The following is a 17508-nucleotide window of genomic DNA, read 5'->3' on the forward strand; positions in this document are numbered from 1 at the left end:
AAAGATCTTGAAGAACAAATTCAATACATGAGAGTTTTAAAAGGATTACATTGATTCCCCAACAATAATAAAGGTTTAGTTCACCATATTCATGGTGAAACTAGATCAAATACAATGAAAGAGTGAAAAGATAGAACCCTAGAAAGTGAGAAAGGAGCCTTAGCATCCAAAGTCCTCCTCCAAGGGGTGAAAGAGTGTGTTTCTACTTCGTTCCAGCCAAAGATGTCTAACGTAGGTCGACTAAAACCTTACATAGCTTTCTAAAAATTACATAAAAGTGGCCCAAGGCTCATTAAAACGCCGCTCAGTGGTAATTACCACTCAACGGTAAGTGCGGGTCTTCAATTTTGCCCTTCAGCTGCTGTTTTTGCCCCTCAGCGATGATTTCGGCACCTGAAAGTGGCGCTCAGCAGTAATTACCGCTCAACGCAACTTTTTCTGCACTCTGGTTGACTTTTCTGCATTCTGGTTGATTAGTTGACTTTTCTGGTTGACTGGTTGACTTCTCTGGTTTCTGGTTGACTTTTCTGCATTTCAACCATTCGATACTTTAACTCTTCTTTCAAATCATTCCAATAACCTACAAAATCAAAGGAATCTAGCACAAAACCATTAAATTCACCTTCAACTCTCTTATTCACAAAACTAAAGCAAAAACATGAGTTAAAGCAAGTTTCTAAGTCAAAAAAGGTTTATTGATTATCAAAATTAAGTATAAAAATAACGGTTTTTCAACCGTTATCACAACCCCAAACTTAGAACTTTGCTTGTCCTCAAGCAAACAAGATGTAAGTTAGCTTTCAACCAATCAATGCAATGATTCAACACATTTCAAAACCTTTTCTTTTAAGAGAAGTAATTGCTCAAATCAGCTTATCATAAAGAATATCAGTAAAGATGAATACATGCCTTGACTCAATTAAGCTCATTGTGGTGCTCAGATAATCACAGAATATTCAACAGATGTTATGCTCATGAATGATCAATTAACCAAGCAAAGATTTAATCATGGAATCTTTCCTCACCAGATAAAGTGTTTCACTCAAACACATAAGTGTATAAGAGGTCACTCATTCACTCCACTATCACAATGTCACATGAATTAACTTTGCATTTCATTTAACCATAATTAAATATACTCACAAGCAATTATCATCCCAAGGACTTTTCTATGGATTGTAATATGGCTGGGCTAAGAAGAAAAATTGGTTTTTCTGGATCACAAAATCCTTAAGTTAAGAGAGTCATTCATACTTTCCTCATTTAAACACAACCATTCTTACTTATTCCCAACTTTCTTTTGCATTGAGCTTTTCTTTTTCTTCTTTTCCTTTTTCTTTTGCTTTTCACATGCTTAACTTTTAGCTCAATGCTTTTTATTTTCCCTTTTTAAATTTCCCAACAACCCCAAACTTGAACATTTATCAATACCACAAAATGTTTTCAACTTAACTCAAGGTAAAAAAAAATTCAAAAAGGGTTTTCTATATTGTTCAAGGTTACGGGTTCAAAGGATATAAGACATTGTGTTCTCTTTAATTGGGCTAAAATCATGCATTTGGCTAACAAAAGGGTTACCAACAAATGACCTTGATCATATGATGCAAACAAGAAAATAATTCAATCATGGAAAACCTGGGCAAAGTCATTCATGCTTTCAAAGTAATAGCATTCAATCACAACAACTCTGGAGCTCAAAACCTCACATATAAGCTCATTCTCATTCCACATACACATCCTGCTTAGCGCCATAATCACAATCACAACATCATGCATTTGTTCACAAAGCTCGTGTACCATCTATATAAGCATATATTGTGCACAATCTCAACATCAATCAATATCAAAGCATCATCAAGCATTACTTATCACACAACAGTCACAAGCAAACCATCATAACAGACAAGTTTCAAATTGGGTACATCAACCATATTCTACTAACATAAGCAAATAAGCTAACTAATTTAGAATACTAGGTTGCCTCCCAGTAAGTGCTTGTTTAACGTCACGAGCCTGACCCAAAATCCTCCAGCACCCATCAGTAGGTGCAATTGCACCTAGTATCCTTCAGTAGATACTCCTCCACTTAACATCCTTCAATAGATGCAATCCCTGTAAAAATTTTATAACTAAAACAACAGTAAAGAAAGTTCATAATTACATCATCAAACCAAAAACAAAAGTTCTCAAATCACTGGGTTGCCTCCCAGCAAGCACTCTTTTAACGTCACTAGCTTGACCCAGTAAAGCTCACGTTCCATCTTCAATGTTGGTGTTCATTTTTTTGTCATCACACCAACTCATCAGCTGCTTCCGGTCCACCTTCTTGACTCTTCTCGAAAGTGGAGATTCAATCTCTATCACTCCATCCTCTTTAAAGTCTTTCACAACCCACAACTTCTTTTTGAATCTTACATGTTTACCAAGTTGGTGTTGTGTGTGCATCAAGTCATCATGAATCGTTCTTCCTTTGGCATCTTTTTCTTCTTCCCTAACCTGTGACAAGAAATATTTTTTACCTTTGAAGTCCGGCTTTGTATCTGTAGAGCTAGTCATGGGTACATCTTGATATGTAGCTTTATGGCTAGCCTCTTCCTTTTGCATCTGCTGCTCCTCTTTGAAGACATCAACAATCACCCTTTCTTCTTGGTCCTGAAGCACTACCATTCCTTCATCTACATCAATGATGACCTTGGCTGTTTTCATAAACGGTCTTCCAAGAATAATAGGAACCCTTTCATCCTCCATCTCCATCACCACAAAGTCCACCAAGAATTGTAGTTTTCCTACATAAATCATAACATCTTCCACTACACCATAAGGCTTCTTTGAAGATCCATCCGCTATTAGTAAAGTCATCTCTGTTGGCTTAACTTCAAGATCTCCAATTCGCTCAATTATAGATAAGGGCGTCACATTGACACTTGACTCTAAATCAAGTAGGGTTTTCCTTATCTTTTCCTTCCCTATGACGCAAGGAGTGGTAAAACTTCCTGGATCTTTCACTTTTGGAGGAATTGGCTTCTTCTTAACAACTTTATACTCATTAATCTCCGCTTCTATATATCTTTTTCTTTTGTAGATTTGCTCCATATGCTTTACCTGAGCTGAAAATTGTTGCCATGCTTCATTCACAAGTAGATCAACATCTGCATGAGTAAAGATATCTTTAAATTGTCTCTTTTTTTCTATTCTCTCACACTCTGTTGGATAAGGAAGAATTTTTTCAATTTTTTTCAAATTTTCCTCTCTTTTCTTCTCTTCTTTATTTTTTCTCTCATCCTCTCCTTTTCTCTCTTCTTTTCTCTCTTCTTTTTCTTCTTTCCTTTCTAACTCAACTCTTTCAATATCCACACTCACTAAAACTTTACACTCTTCCTTAGGGTTAACCTCAGTATTAGCCCCAAAACTCTTATCAGGCATTTCTTCCAACTTCTTAGCTAATTCTCATGGTCGCTTGAGTGTTGTTATGATTGGATATGGTTACTTGCATAAATTATTGAAGAGTTTCTTCCAACTTCATTGATCTTTCATTGAGTGTAGACATTTGTTGCCATAATGATGGTTGTTGCTGTGGTCTGTTAAATTGCCCTGATTGCCCAGCTTGTTAAGCTTGTCCCTGACCTTGACCCATGCTTGGGTGAGGTTTCCATCCTTGGTTGTAATTACCTTGGCGGTATGGAAATTGATTAGCCATGAAATTTACATCTTCCAAAGCCTCTAGTGGAAAAGCGCATTGACCATTAATATGGTCACCACCACATAGTTCACACATCTGTTGTTGAACCTGTGCAACTCCTTTTAGCTCCTTCGGCAATTGTGCAAGCGTCTTTGTTAAACTCTCAAACTGTTGAGTTATGATTTTATTCTGAGCAAGCAAGGCATCATTTAATTGCAATTGCAGAACCCTTTTCTATTGAATTGGAGTTCCTCTTTCATTGTGTAATTCGTTATCATTAGTAGCCATGTTCTCTATCAACTCTGTTGCTTCCTCTGGAGTCTTCCATTTGATATTACCTCCAGTTGAGGCATCTAGCATCAACTTAGTTTGTGAACCAAGACCTCCAAGGAAAAGTAGGACTACTATTGCTTCATCAAACCCATGCGTGGGAATCTTTCTCAACAAACTTTTATACCGATCCCATGCTTGACCTAATGTCTCCTCCATGCCTTGTCTGAAAGAAGATATCTCTTGCTTCCCTTTATTGACTTTAGATTGTGGGAAGTACTTGTTTAAAAACTTTGCAACCACAGCTTCCCACTCTGTAAAGCTTCCTTCTGGAAAAGAGTTTAACCATAACTTAGCATTGCCTCCCAATGAGAAAGGAAACAAGCTAAGCTTGATTGCTTCATCCGGCACCCCATTTATCTTCACGATGTTACAAATTTCATTAAAGGTAGTGAGATGCTCATATGGACTTTCATGTGATAGCCCATTGAATTAATTACTCTTTACCAGTTGTATCAATGCTGGTTTCACCTCCATGTTTGCAGCATTGACCCTTGGCCTTGCTATACTATTAAAATGTTGAGGGCCAACCACAGTGGTATAATCTGCAAGAGTGCGTCTACCATTATTCTCATCAACCATATCTTCAGTGCTTTGGTTAGACCTTTGTGGTGAAGGTTGTAAAAGAGTTTCTAGAGGAGGGAAGAGTTCTCTAGATGTACGGATTCTTCTCCTCCGTCTACTCTCGTCCAAGCCTTCAAGAAGAGGTTCTGAATTTTTCTTGCTTCTTGTTCGAATTGCTTCCTGCATACACAAGAAGACAAGTTCCTAGAAACAATTGTTAGCACAAAAAGATAGAGAAGATAAAAAATAGAAAATAGAAAGATAAAGCAAATAAAATTAGAAATACAAAAAAAAAAAAAAAAAGATAAATCAAAAAGATAAAAATATACAAATCAAGTCAAAGTTAATAAAAAATCACACAAAGTTAAAATGTCGCTTAGTGGTAAGTGTGGGTCTTCAATTTTGCCCCTCAGCTACTGTTTTTGCCCCTCAGCGGTGATTTCGGCACCTGAAAAGTGGCGCTCAGCGGTAATTACTGCTCAGCACAACTTTTTCTACACTCTGGTTGACTTTTCTGCATTCTGGTTGACTGGTTGACTTTTTTTGGTTGATTGGTTGACTTTTCTGGTTGACTGGTTGACTTTTCTGGTTTCTAGTTGACTTTTCTGCATTCCAACCATTCGATACTTTAACTCTTCTTTCAAATCATTCCAATAACTTACAAAATCAGAGGAATCTAGCATAAAACCATTAAATTCACCTTCAACTCTCTTATTCACAAAACTAAAGCAAAAACATGAGTTAAAGCAAGTTTCTATGTCAAAAAGGGTTGATTGATTATCAAAATTAAGTATAAAAATAACGATTTTTCAACCGTTATCACACACATAGAACCACATGTTCTTGTTGTAGAAACCTTTTGAGAAACCCCTCTCAAAGTCCAAGAGTTCCTCACTCTTCTTCCTGTCGCACACGACCAGGGACACAAAACAATCAACAAGTGCAGAAACATTTTCTGATCACAGCAGATACACCTCAGTAATGTGAATCAGATTAGCCAATCAAGTTCTCAACAATCCTCTCAAGAATCGTTCAAGTTTCTTCACAATCTTCATTTCTTGATTCTTGAAGTGTATGTGTAATTTGTTACACTTTCTCAGATCAAAGATGTCAGATATGAAAGTATACAATTGATCAAAAGTCTAAAAAGCACAAGTAATGCGTCAATTTATAGTTTTCATCATATGAGACACAAAGTAATCGATTACGTTAGTAATGTAATCGGTTACATAAAAACCAGGTGTAACAGAATTACAACTAACACAACTCTTAATTGAATGTACAATTAATGTAATCGATTTGCAATTAATTCTAGTGAAACATATTTAAAAATATGACCGTTATAGCAGTTATAACTAAGCTGAAAACAGTTTTCAAAAGATAACAGACTTAATTGATTACATAACTTGTGTAATCGATTAAGCTAAGCACTTAAACAGATTTTGAAAACTTTTTCTCTTCAAAAACTCATCACAACACATTTTAAAAAGATCTATGTAAAGACACGAGTTTTAATCAATTTAACACTTAATGTAATCGATTCAAACTTGTTATTTTGCCACAATTCAAAACATAAGTTGTCTGATGAACTTAATTGATTACAAAAATACTGTAATCGATTATATCATACAGATTTACTATTGTGCTTGTGGTTTTCCTCACACATAACATACAATATGCATACAAAGATATAAACACATTATAAGCAGTGGTATGCAGAACCAACAGTATGTCAACATATGCATTTATCAGCAATAAGAATTTCCATATTCACATATGTATTTCATCACACAGAAACATATTTTTGTAGTGTCATGACAACATTTGTGTTATTACAATCAATGTGTTGTCATCATAAAAAACAAACACATCAGGGAGTGGGTTCAGCCCTCATATTGCTCCCCCTATCAACAATATGTATCTATCACAAATCACAAATACACATTTTTGGAGTGATTTAGGTGATACTAGGAGTTGTGAGAATACTCAGTTGTAATCTTGTTGAAGATTATAGTGGAACCCTGATGAATAAGTATTTTCTATTATACATTTACCTTATTGTACAACATTTAATTAGGGAATTATGCTTAATTGTCCAATATTTCCTCAGTTTTGATATTTGGACTTAATTTGACCATTAATTCTTATTTTAATTCACTTGAATTATCTAAGGCTAATTATTTCCATTATTAATTGTAGGGAATTGTTTGGAATATTATTTTGGGACTTCAAGAGGGAAAGAACGTCAACAACCACTCTTCACATAGGCGTTTTAGATTTAATTCAATTGTAAATTCGTTTTTAGTGTATGTTTGGACAGATTTGGACCATTGGGCCATTTTAGTCAAAATACTAAAAGCCCAATTTGTGGGCTGACCTTGGACTAGGGTTTAGGACCCAAAGGGGGCAAAACGTCACTTACTCTCTCATTTTACGTTTCTAGCACTTTTGGACAACAAGGGAGAGCTCCCTCATTTTGGGGTTTTACATTTTCATTTACATTTCAATGCACTTTTAATTCCAGTAATATAATTTCAATTCTGCAATTTCGTTTTCTCTCTTTATCTTGCAATTTAGTTTCTGCACTTTCAATTCCATGCGCTGCAATTTCGTTTTAAGCTTTTCCAGTTCTTTTTGAGTTCATTTCCATTGAGTTTATATTTTGTTTGATTTTGTTTTCCATTGGGTTTGCCTTTTTCTGGATTGGATTGTGTTTTTGGTGCATTGGATTTTCATTTTTGGGTGTCATTTCGTTCCAGCACTGTTTCAATTGCATTTTGCTATTTCAATTCATGTTAATGGAAGTTTAATTTGCTAGGTAGGTGATTTGTGAGGTTGCAAAAGTTTCCTTGAGATTATTGGAGCCTAATTGTAATGCTATTTTGTGTGCCCTACATATATGTGTTTTGTTATGTGCAATTGGTCCTTGCTTAGTAGTCTAATATGAGCATGATAATCTTCGCTTAGTTGATTACTGTGTTTGTGCAGAACTGATGAATCTATGTGAGTGTGTTTGCTTAATTCGCATTTTATGAAGACCATTTTAGACTTCACTTAATTGTCTAGTTTGTGTTGGATTAAGGGTCATAGGATTGGATATTTGTTGTAAATTTGTGATTGGAAACAAGTGCAGTTGAGATAACATCAACCTGTCTTTAATTTTTGTTTAAATTTGTGTTCAAATTGCGCGTTAATTGGTTCATCTCATTCCACAAAACCACCTTCAAACCCCCTCCCCCCCCCCCCCCCCCCCCCACCCACCATGTGTTTGACCTATTGCTTGAACCACATTTGGTCCTTGAAAGACGACCTAGGGGTCATTCTCCTAGCTTATACTGCACTTAATTGCAAATTAATTTTATTCGGGTACGACCTCAATCAAACCCCCAAGGTGTTAGAGGAGACTGGAAGTAGCTCGGTAGAGCGAACCAGTATAAAATTAATTGTGTGATTATTGATTTATTCTTACTAAACACTTTTGTCACAAATCTTGTAGTTGCATATTTCTTAAACCGCTCCAAAAGCTCTCATCACTGAACACCTTTTTTTAAGATCTAGTTTTATCAAAACATTGCAGCAAACTGATTTAAACTGTTGAAAAATATTTTCTTTAAGAACTTATAGTTTAAACTGAATACTCAAGTTGAGCATTTAACAACTTACATAAACTTTTCAATCCTCAACAAAGTTGTTAAACTGTCCTTTGCAAAAGGTTTTCCTATAACAATATTTAACCCACCCCTCTTGCTCTCTCTCCCCTTCTAGTGTTTTTCCAGGTACTTGACAATCTACAAATTAAGTTGAGTATATCTTAGTTGCAGCAACTACAAATCAAGCCATTTGGCTTAATTTATGATGTAAGACAACTACATGATGAACCTATTGTCATATGGGTTGATAATAAGTCATTCATTGCAATTGCAAAGAATAATATCTAGCATGGTAGAACAAAGCGATATGATTAGAGAAGCAAAGGAATTAAATGAAATCATCCTAGAGCGTTGCAATCCAAAAAATCATATTACAATAAATATATCAATAAATATTAAAAGATAATATTTGTCAAATTTTTAATCTAGCAAATATCTTATCAAATATTATTATATTTGTACAACAATCAAATATATCTTGAAGATATTGGATTATTTAGAAGATAATTGGAAAATATTACATTATCATAAGGAAGATTACAACATCGAAAAAAACCTGAAACAAAGTCCAATCCAATTTCCATATAAAGAGACTTAAGGAAACACATTAGGGGGCTTAGGAATCATTTGGGGGTTCAAATTTCGTCCTCTCTCTTCTTTCATGTTCCCACCCTCTTTTCTTCTATTCTCATGTTATTTCAACATTCTATGGAGTGTTAAGCCTTTAGGATTGATTTTGTTGTAATTTCTTAACTGGATTGTGAGGTTAGATGAATAAATTTGTTTGTTCCTTTGATTTTTTTATGATTTATTTTTATCTATGTCTTTTGCTTCTTAAATCAAGTAAAAGTATTTATTTTTACATTATAGCAAGTAAGCATGGTGTTAAATCTACATAACATATCAATCATATGAGTCTAAGGGTTTTTAATTTTAATTGAAAATTTACTTTAATTAAATTTAGAAACTTTCATGTGATTGAATGGGTTTTTGCCAATGATTGAGAATGTACTTTGATTAATGATAAAAACTTTAACAAGAATTAATCAAGAATCTACATAACATATCAATCATATGAGTCTAAGGATTTTTAATTTTAATTGAGAATTTACTTCGATTAAATTTAGAAACTTGCATGTGATTGAATGAGTTTTTGCCAATAATTGAGAATGTACTTTGATTAGTGATAAAAACTTTAACAAGAATTAATCAAAAATGTGCTTTAGTTAATTAGTTTTTTACTTGATACAAGGAGTAAAAGAATAGACATGATTAGAAATAATAGTATTTAATTGAGAATGTACTTTGATTAAATTTATTATTATTAATCTACAAAGTTCTTGCTTTTAGTTGAGAATGTATTTTGGTTAAAGTGAGAATGCCAACAAATTAATTGAGAATTTACATTGATTAATTTGAAAATCTAAAATAATAATTAATTGAACAATAATCTTTAGATAACCAATAATGAATCCTATTTCGAAAAAACAGTGAAATCAACCTATTTTCTTTATCATTGTTTTTAAATCTTTTTATAAATTATTTATTTCTATCTTTTGTAATTTTGTTCGTTAATCTTTTATTTTCTTTTATTACTTCTATTATTTTATTTGACTAACCCCTTTTGTATAGTTTTTATAAGAACTAATTTGTTAGAAACCAATTTTGTGTTTGTTAGGAGACAACTTAGGTTTGAGTTTATCCTTCCTATTTTGTTGGCTACTATCTTAGTCATATTGAAGTTGTTATAGTTTAGTAGTATTAATTTGATTACGTCAACAACAACGTTATCACCTCCTTTCTTCCATTGTGTATATTCAATAGAAAAAAATCTATTCTATGTTTTTCTTTGGGTTTATAGTCTTTATATTATTTTATAACATACTTAATTAGGATGCCACAAAATGTTACTGGTTGGACAAATAAAGGGACTTGAAGGGAAAGACTTAAGCTTGGCTATAAATTTATTTTAGAATACAAGGTAGGCTAATAGTGATAAATTAAACGATTGAAGGAATATTTATGGGTGGTCCCCAAGAATGACTGTAAACTAGCAAAGGGTAAGATGGATGATTAGGTCCTCTAAAAATTTGTTGATGAGTCCATCAAAAGAACTTACAACCATGACATGATTCAGATCTACTCCAACATCCTTGGACACCTTAGTTTATGCATATAGTTAAGGCTTTATCTCCCTATTTTCTTTTCATCTAACATCCATTATGATAATCCACTAATATAGTTTATCGATAGTTTGACTAACCACCAAGCTAAGATAGTAAAAAAAAAATTCTATTAGTCTCACAACAAGTGTGGCGCTAGGGTGGATGACAAAAGGTAGGTATGGTTCAACTTAGCTTGGAATATATTAAAAAAAAGTTTAAACCTTTGAATGATTCTCATATTTGTTAAGGAATCTCAAGTGAGTCCTCTTATTGAAAGCGATCTCGATTGAGTCCTAAATTTTGTAAAATCGTAACAATTAAGCTCTTACCGTTAAGTGGTTAGAAACAGCGTTAAAGTCTGTTGTTGTAGTGATGTTGATCGGGATCATTTTATTACGTGAAAAATTTAAATTATGATTTGTAATTCCCCATCCAAATTAGGGTTCTGATGTAGAGGGGGACTCATCTTCTTCAACGCATCACTACAGAATTAGCCACTGTGACGAAACCCTAATCATATAAATCGCGAGTTCCACCACTGCACTATAATCGTGTCTTCATGAAGACCTAAAAACCAGAAAACTCAGATTGTGAAAAGCCACAAATCGTAACCAAAACCCGAACCAGAGAAGCGCCACTATAGAAGTTTTCAAGTCTCTTACCCTTCTTTCTTCCCCTCATTTCTCACTCATGGGAATAAAAGAAAAAAAAGAGGAAAATCAAACAAAAAGAGAAAAAAGGAGTGAGAATAACATGAACAAACGCTCTGTCTCTTTATCCACTGTCGTCGCCGCTTCCATCGCCCCAACTTGCATATCAAGGCAACAGCTTTCGAATGTGCTCAAAAACTAAAAGTTTCTCAAGAGTGAGAACAACAACAATGGTGTTTGCATGATGAGCATTAAAGACATGGATCCTCCTTTGCCTGTGGTGAAAAGAGTTCCCGAGTTGGAGGAAGGAAAAAATTTGGATAGTCTCTGGAAAAGAAGATTGGGTCATGCACTCAAAAGTTTACAGCTTCAACAGATTCACCATCCAAGGATTTGTCATCAACCTCCAACTGTTTGATACCTCCGAAACACAATCGAATCCACAGATCCAATCCTAGATTACATTTTTTTTATTGTATTTTGTTTTTGTTTTCTCATATTGTTACGTACATCACCGTATACAATGTAAAGGGTTTTCTTTTCTCTTCTAATTTTCTAGGCTTCCCAGAGAAAGTTAGTACATCTCTTGTTAGATATGATCTGTTATAAAATAATTTGTTATTATTTTGAGTAGATTTGGTAGCATTAGTTGCCTAAAGGTTAGCCTCAATTATAGCTTTTCAGTTATAATGACAACCTAAATTATAGGTTGCAATTTGTATATATTCCTTATCAATGAATATGCAAAGGACGGATGATTTCCTCCATGGTATCAGATTAGGTTACCTTCCTCAAATCCTAAAAACCTAGCCGTCACTATTCTTCTCTTCTTCCAAGCAATTTTTTTTTCTCCTTCCTTCTTTCCATTGTTGCCCATCAATGGCCGAAAACTCCAAATTTCACTCCGCCCTAGCTGTCACCAACGTCAAGCATCTTATTCCAATCACCTTGGACATGGAAACCGGCCAATATCACTCATGGGCAACCTTATTTAAGGTCCAAGCTAAAGTTCATTTCGTGCTTGAACATATCATCCCCCTACGGATGCCGCAGCCATAACAGCATATCAAACAGCCAAGGTCGCTGATCTCCCACTATGGAACCGTCTTGATGCTGTTGTCCTTCAATGGATTTATGCGACTATATCTCCTGATATTCTCACATCGATCCTCGTGGCTGATGATTCGGCTGAAAGAGTCTGGCAGCATGTTGCTGATCTATTCCAAGATAACAAAAACTCTAGGGCGATGTATCTTGAAACTCAGTTCACAAACACGTGCTTGACTGATTTTTCCTCAACCTCCGCCTATTACAACCACCTCAAATCTCTTGCTGACCAATTATCTAATGTCGGGGCTCCTGTTTCAGATCAACGTCTTGTGCTCCGCTTGCTCGCTGGATTAACCGAAGCCTATGCTAGTTTTGTTACGATTATGCAACAGAAAGATGAATTGCCCAATTTTGCCACAACATGTTCTCGCTTAAAGATGGAAGAGACCACAATTAAGGAGCGAGCAACCCGTGAATCTTGTTCCACTGCCCTCTTAACCGTGGATGAAGGCTTCTCTTCACAGCCACAACACCATAACAGCAACATCACTTCATCACAAGGTCGTAATAATTCTAATCGAGGCAAGAAAAACAACCGCGGTAGAGGCAACAACAACCGCGGTGGCAAAGGCGGACGTGGTGGTGCCTGGGCTGCAGGCGCTGGAAAGGGCGGTGCACCACAACAGCAGCAGTACCAAACCTACCCACCGTACCAGCATCCCTTCTTTAATCCTTGGGCAGGGTGGGCCCAACCTCCCTGTCCTTATCTAGCAGCCTCATGGCAACCTAGACCTCAACGCAAAGCTGGTATTCTTGGATCAAGACCACCACAACAAGCATACAATGCATTTGTAGCACCATCCAATGTTGGTTACACACCTACAGATATTAATGCGGCCATGCATAGCCTTTCACTATCTCAACCAGATGAGAACTGGTATATGGACACCGGTGCTACCTCTCATATGACGGCGGACCAAGGTACACTCTCATCTTATTTTTATTCGAGCAAAGATCATAATATTGTTGTTGGTAATGGTCATTTGATTCCTATTCATGGTCATGGAAGCACTACACTATCCCCACCCCACCCTCCTTTAAACCTAAAAAATGTGTTGCATGCCCCAAAACTCATTAAAAACCTAATATCTGTTCGTAAATTTACTACTGACAATTTGGTTTCTGTTGAGTTTGATCCATTTGGATTTTCTGTTAAGGACTTGCAGACGGGGAACCATCTAATGAGGTGTAACAGCTCCGGAGATCTCTACCCCATCCCTTCCAAAAATCAGGCCATATCTTCCCCAACATTTCCTTCAGCCTTAACTGTCTTGTCTCCTAATTTGTGGCACAATCGCTTAGGCCACCCAGGACCTACTATTCTCCGTTCTCTTTGTCGTCAAAATTTTATCAATTGTAATAAAGGCAGTAATGATTTTTGCAATTCTTGTCCTCTTGGTAAACATGTGAAATTGCCATTTAATGCGTCTTGTTCGTTCACTGAATTTCCTTTTGATATTATTCATAGTGATATTTGGACATCACCTTTATCTAGCTCTTCTGGCCATCGATATTATGTATTGTTTCTTGACGACTTTAGCAAATTCTTGTGGACTTTTCCCATTTCTAAAAAATCACAAGTTTTTCCCCTCTTTCAATCGTTCAAAACTCTAATTAAAACACAATTTGAAAGAGACATCAAGAATTTCCAATGTGATAATGGCAAGGAATTTGCTAATAGTCAATTTCAAAAATTATGCCAACAAAGTGGAATGCAATTTCGATTCTCCTGTCCTCACACCTCTCCTCAAAATGGCAAAGCTGAAAGGCAAATTAAATCAATCAATAACATTATGCGGACCTTATTAGTACACTCATCCATGCCACCTTCTTTTTGGCACCATGCTCTTCAAATGGCCACTTATCTTCTAAACATTCTTCCCACCAAAGTTCTCGGATATTGTTCCCCAACGCAAGTCCTCTATCGGAAAGATCTCATCTATTCCCATCTTCGTGTCTTTGGTTGTCTATGCTACCCACTCTTTCCAGCCACTACAATTCATAAGTTGCAAGCAAGGTCAACCCCATGTGCTTTTCTTGGCTACCCATCACATCATAGAGGTTACAAGTGCTATGATCTTTCGAGTGGAAAAATTATTATTTCCCGTCATGTAATTTTTGATGAGACACAATTTCCTTTCTCAAAAATCCATGATCCATCCCCAAGTGTGTATGACCATTTAGGTGAAGACACCTCTCCACATTTAACTCATCACCTATGGCCCACTCTCCATGTTACAAACCCCACCACACATCCAGGCCAAGACTCTCGACCACCTTCTCCTCAACCAACCCCACCAGCTCCCACCATTCAAATCTTAGCCTCACCAAATACTCCTCTTTCTTCTCTGACCACTAGCCATCAGCCCCCAGTACCCAATCCCAGGCCTCACCAAATGACCACTCGTAGTCAACATGGCATAGTTAAACCAAACCCCAAATATGCCCATAATTTGAGTACTTCCACCACCACCTCTATTTCCCCTTTACCTAAAAATCCGGTGAGTGCTCTTCATGACTTAAATTGGAAAAATTCCATGACTGATGAATACAATGCTCTAATTAAAAATAAGACATGGGAGTTAGTACCCCGACCTCTTGATGTGAATGTAATTCGGTCTATGTGGATTTTTCGACATAAACACAACTCTGATGGTTCTTTTGAGAGGCATAAAGCCCGTCTTGTAGGTGATGGCAGGTCACAAAAGAAAGGAGTAGATTGTGATGAAACATTCAGCCCGGTAGTGAAGCCGGCAACCATTCGCACAGTTTTGAGCATTGCTTTATCAAAGTCATGGCCCATTCATCAGTTGGACGTCAAAAATGCCTTTTTACATGGTACTCTCAATGAAACAGTTTATATGCATCAACCCATGGGTTTTAAAGATTCATATCATCCTGATTATGTTTGCTTGTTAAAGAAATCACTCTATGGTCTAAAGCAAGCCCCTCGTGCTTGGTACAAGCGTTTTGCAGATCATGTGGCCACAATCGGTTTCAATCATAGTAAATCTGATCACTCACTTTTCATATATCATAAGGAATCTGACATTGCATATATTCTGTTGTATGTTGATGATATTATCCTAATAGCCTCCTCTGACTCTCTTAGAAATTCAATTATGTCATTATTAAGTGCAGAGTTCGCTATGAAGGACCTTGGTCCACTGAGCTATTTTTTAGGGATTGCAGTTACCCGTAATGCAACCGGTATGTTTCTCTCGCAGAAAAAGTATGCGGAAGAAATTCTTGAAAGAGCGGGGATGACTAATTGTAAAACTTGTCCCACACCGGTTGATACAAAGCCCAAACTTGGTACCTCTAATGACATTCCCTATGAGGATCCTACTAAGTATAGACGTCTTGCAGGTGCATTACAATATCTTACTCTTACAAGGCCTGACATTTCTTATGCGGTGCAACAAGTATGTCTACATATGCATGATCCCAAGGAAAATCACATGAATGCTCTCAAGCGTATTTTACGTTACATTCAGGGTACTATTGATTTTGGCCTGCATCTGTATAAATCCACCATTGGCAACCTCCTCTCCTACACAGATGCCGATTGGGGTGGATGTCCGGATACTAGACGATCTACCTCTGGATATTGTATTTTCTTCGGTGATAATTTGATTTCATGGTCATCCAAACGACAACCTACATTATCCCGCTCTAGTGCTGAGGCCGAATACCGAGGAGTAGCTAATGTTGTTTCTGAATCTTGTTGGATTCGAAACCTCCTTCTTGAGCTTCATTGCCCAATTCACAAAGCTACAATGGTGTATTGTGACAATATGAGTGCCATTTATCTATCAGGTAATCCAATTCAGCATCAACGCACAAAACACATTGAAATGGACATTCACTTTGTACGTGAAAAAGTTGCGCGTGGCGAAGTCCGTGTCCTTCATGTTCCGTCCCGCTATCAAATTGCCAATATCTTCACCAAAGGCCTTCCGCGCATACTCTTTGATGATTTTCGGGACAGTCTAAGCGTTTGTAAACCTTCCGCTTTGACTGCGGAGGTGTGTTAGATATGATCTGTTATAAAATAATTTGTTATTATTTTGAGTAGATTTGGTAGCATTAGTTGCCTAAAGGTTAGCCTCAATTATAGCTTGTCAGTTATAATGACAACCTAAATTATAGGTTGCAATTTGTATATATTCCTTATCAATGAATATGCAAAGGACGGATGATTTCCTCCATCTCTAATTCTCTTTTCATTTTTCTCTTTCTCTAATCCTATTTGGTTCAAAAAGCCCTAACATAAAGAAAAATAAAATCTTTAATCTATTATTATTTTAACATGACCAATTAAATTTTGTCATGTCAAAATCTTTTAATTTAAATAATAATTCCACATAATAGAATAATTAACATCAGCATATTTACTATGCAACACGTCAACATTTGTTAACATTGTATGTCAACCCTTAATGGAAAAGATTTAATTATTACGATTTTTCAAAATTTAGAACTCAATTAAGATTGTTTTCAATAAGAGAACTCAATTAAGATTCTTCAACAAATATAAAGACCATAAGACGATTTAATCCTAAAATAAATAAGTGCATAGTAACTTTTACTTTCTGAAATACCAAACCGAAATGCATCCACATCTCACGCACCCATCTTGATCTCGTCATCTTACCACTTTTTCTCAACCCATTTCCAAGAAGCCGCCGGCATGTGACCACCAAGCTTGGGAAGGAGTGGCTAATGAAGGAGCTTTATAACGAGTTTAGTGGATAAGAAAGGAGGTGAAAGCTGCACTTTTTGCGATGAGGGAGAAAGCTGCAATTTTGAATCTGCACCTCTTTGTAAAGGAAACGGCAGAAACGGAAGTGCGATGAAAGAGGTGCGGCACTAGGTACAAGGGCTGGGCACAAAGAAGAGAGTAAAATGTTCATTTTATCAAAACCTGTAAGGGTGCAGTAAGAAAAATTAAAAAAAGGTTAAAGTAAACAGAGACTATCAAATTTCTCCCTCCACCCCATAAAAAGCTTCCGAAATAAAAATTCCGTAATAGGAGAGGGTGACTGCTTTCAGGAAAAAAATTTCCAATGCTGTTTATAGTGTTCCGGAAAATACAATCCAGAAGCGATAGGATACTGGAAGAAAAATGACGGGGTACATAAAGCAATAGCCTTAACGAACAGCGGAAATTTTTCATATTTATTTTTGAGATATTAGACCACAGTTTAAGCAGCTTATTATAAGTGATTACCTTTTATTAACTTCTTGAGAGAATTTCTTAAAAATAAGTGTATTTTGAGAAAAATAATCCCTTCATTCAACTAGCTTTACTAAGAAAATTTTTGAAAAAGAATTATCAATTTCTCGAAATTAATACT

The 17508-nt window shown here is 36.0% G+C and overlaps 1 protein-coding gene across 1 annotated transcript; it reads right to left on the bottom strand.

The window, feature by feature from the left end:
• On the bottom strand, nucleotides 1–17408 carry LOC128197720 (uncharacterized). Its single transcript, XM_052880116.1, has 2 exons — nucleotides 16806–17408; nucleotides 1–5178 (listed from the first exon to the last, which is right to left on the bottom strand). The coding sequence occupies exon 2, from the start codon at nucleotides 3421–3423 to the stop codon at nucleotides 2251–2253; it is 1173 nt and encodes a 390-aa protein (XP_052736076.1). The 5' UTR covers nucleotides 3424–5178; nucleotides 16806–17408; the 3' UTR covers nucleotides 1–2250.
• Between the last annotated feature and the right edge of the window lie 100 nt (nucleotides 17409–17508).

The sequence above is a fragment of the Vigna angularis genome, chromosome 7, assembly GCF_016808095.1.
Source record: "Vigna angularis cultivar LongXiaoDou No.4 chromosome 7, ASM1680809v1, whole genome shotgun sequence".
Taxonomy (NCBI): domain Eukaryota; kingdom Viridiplantae; phylum Streptophyta; class Magnoliopsida; order Fabales; family Fabaceae; genus Vigna; species Vigna angularis.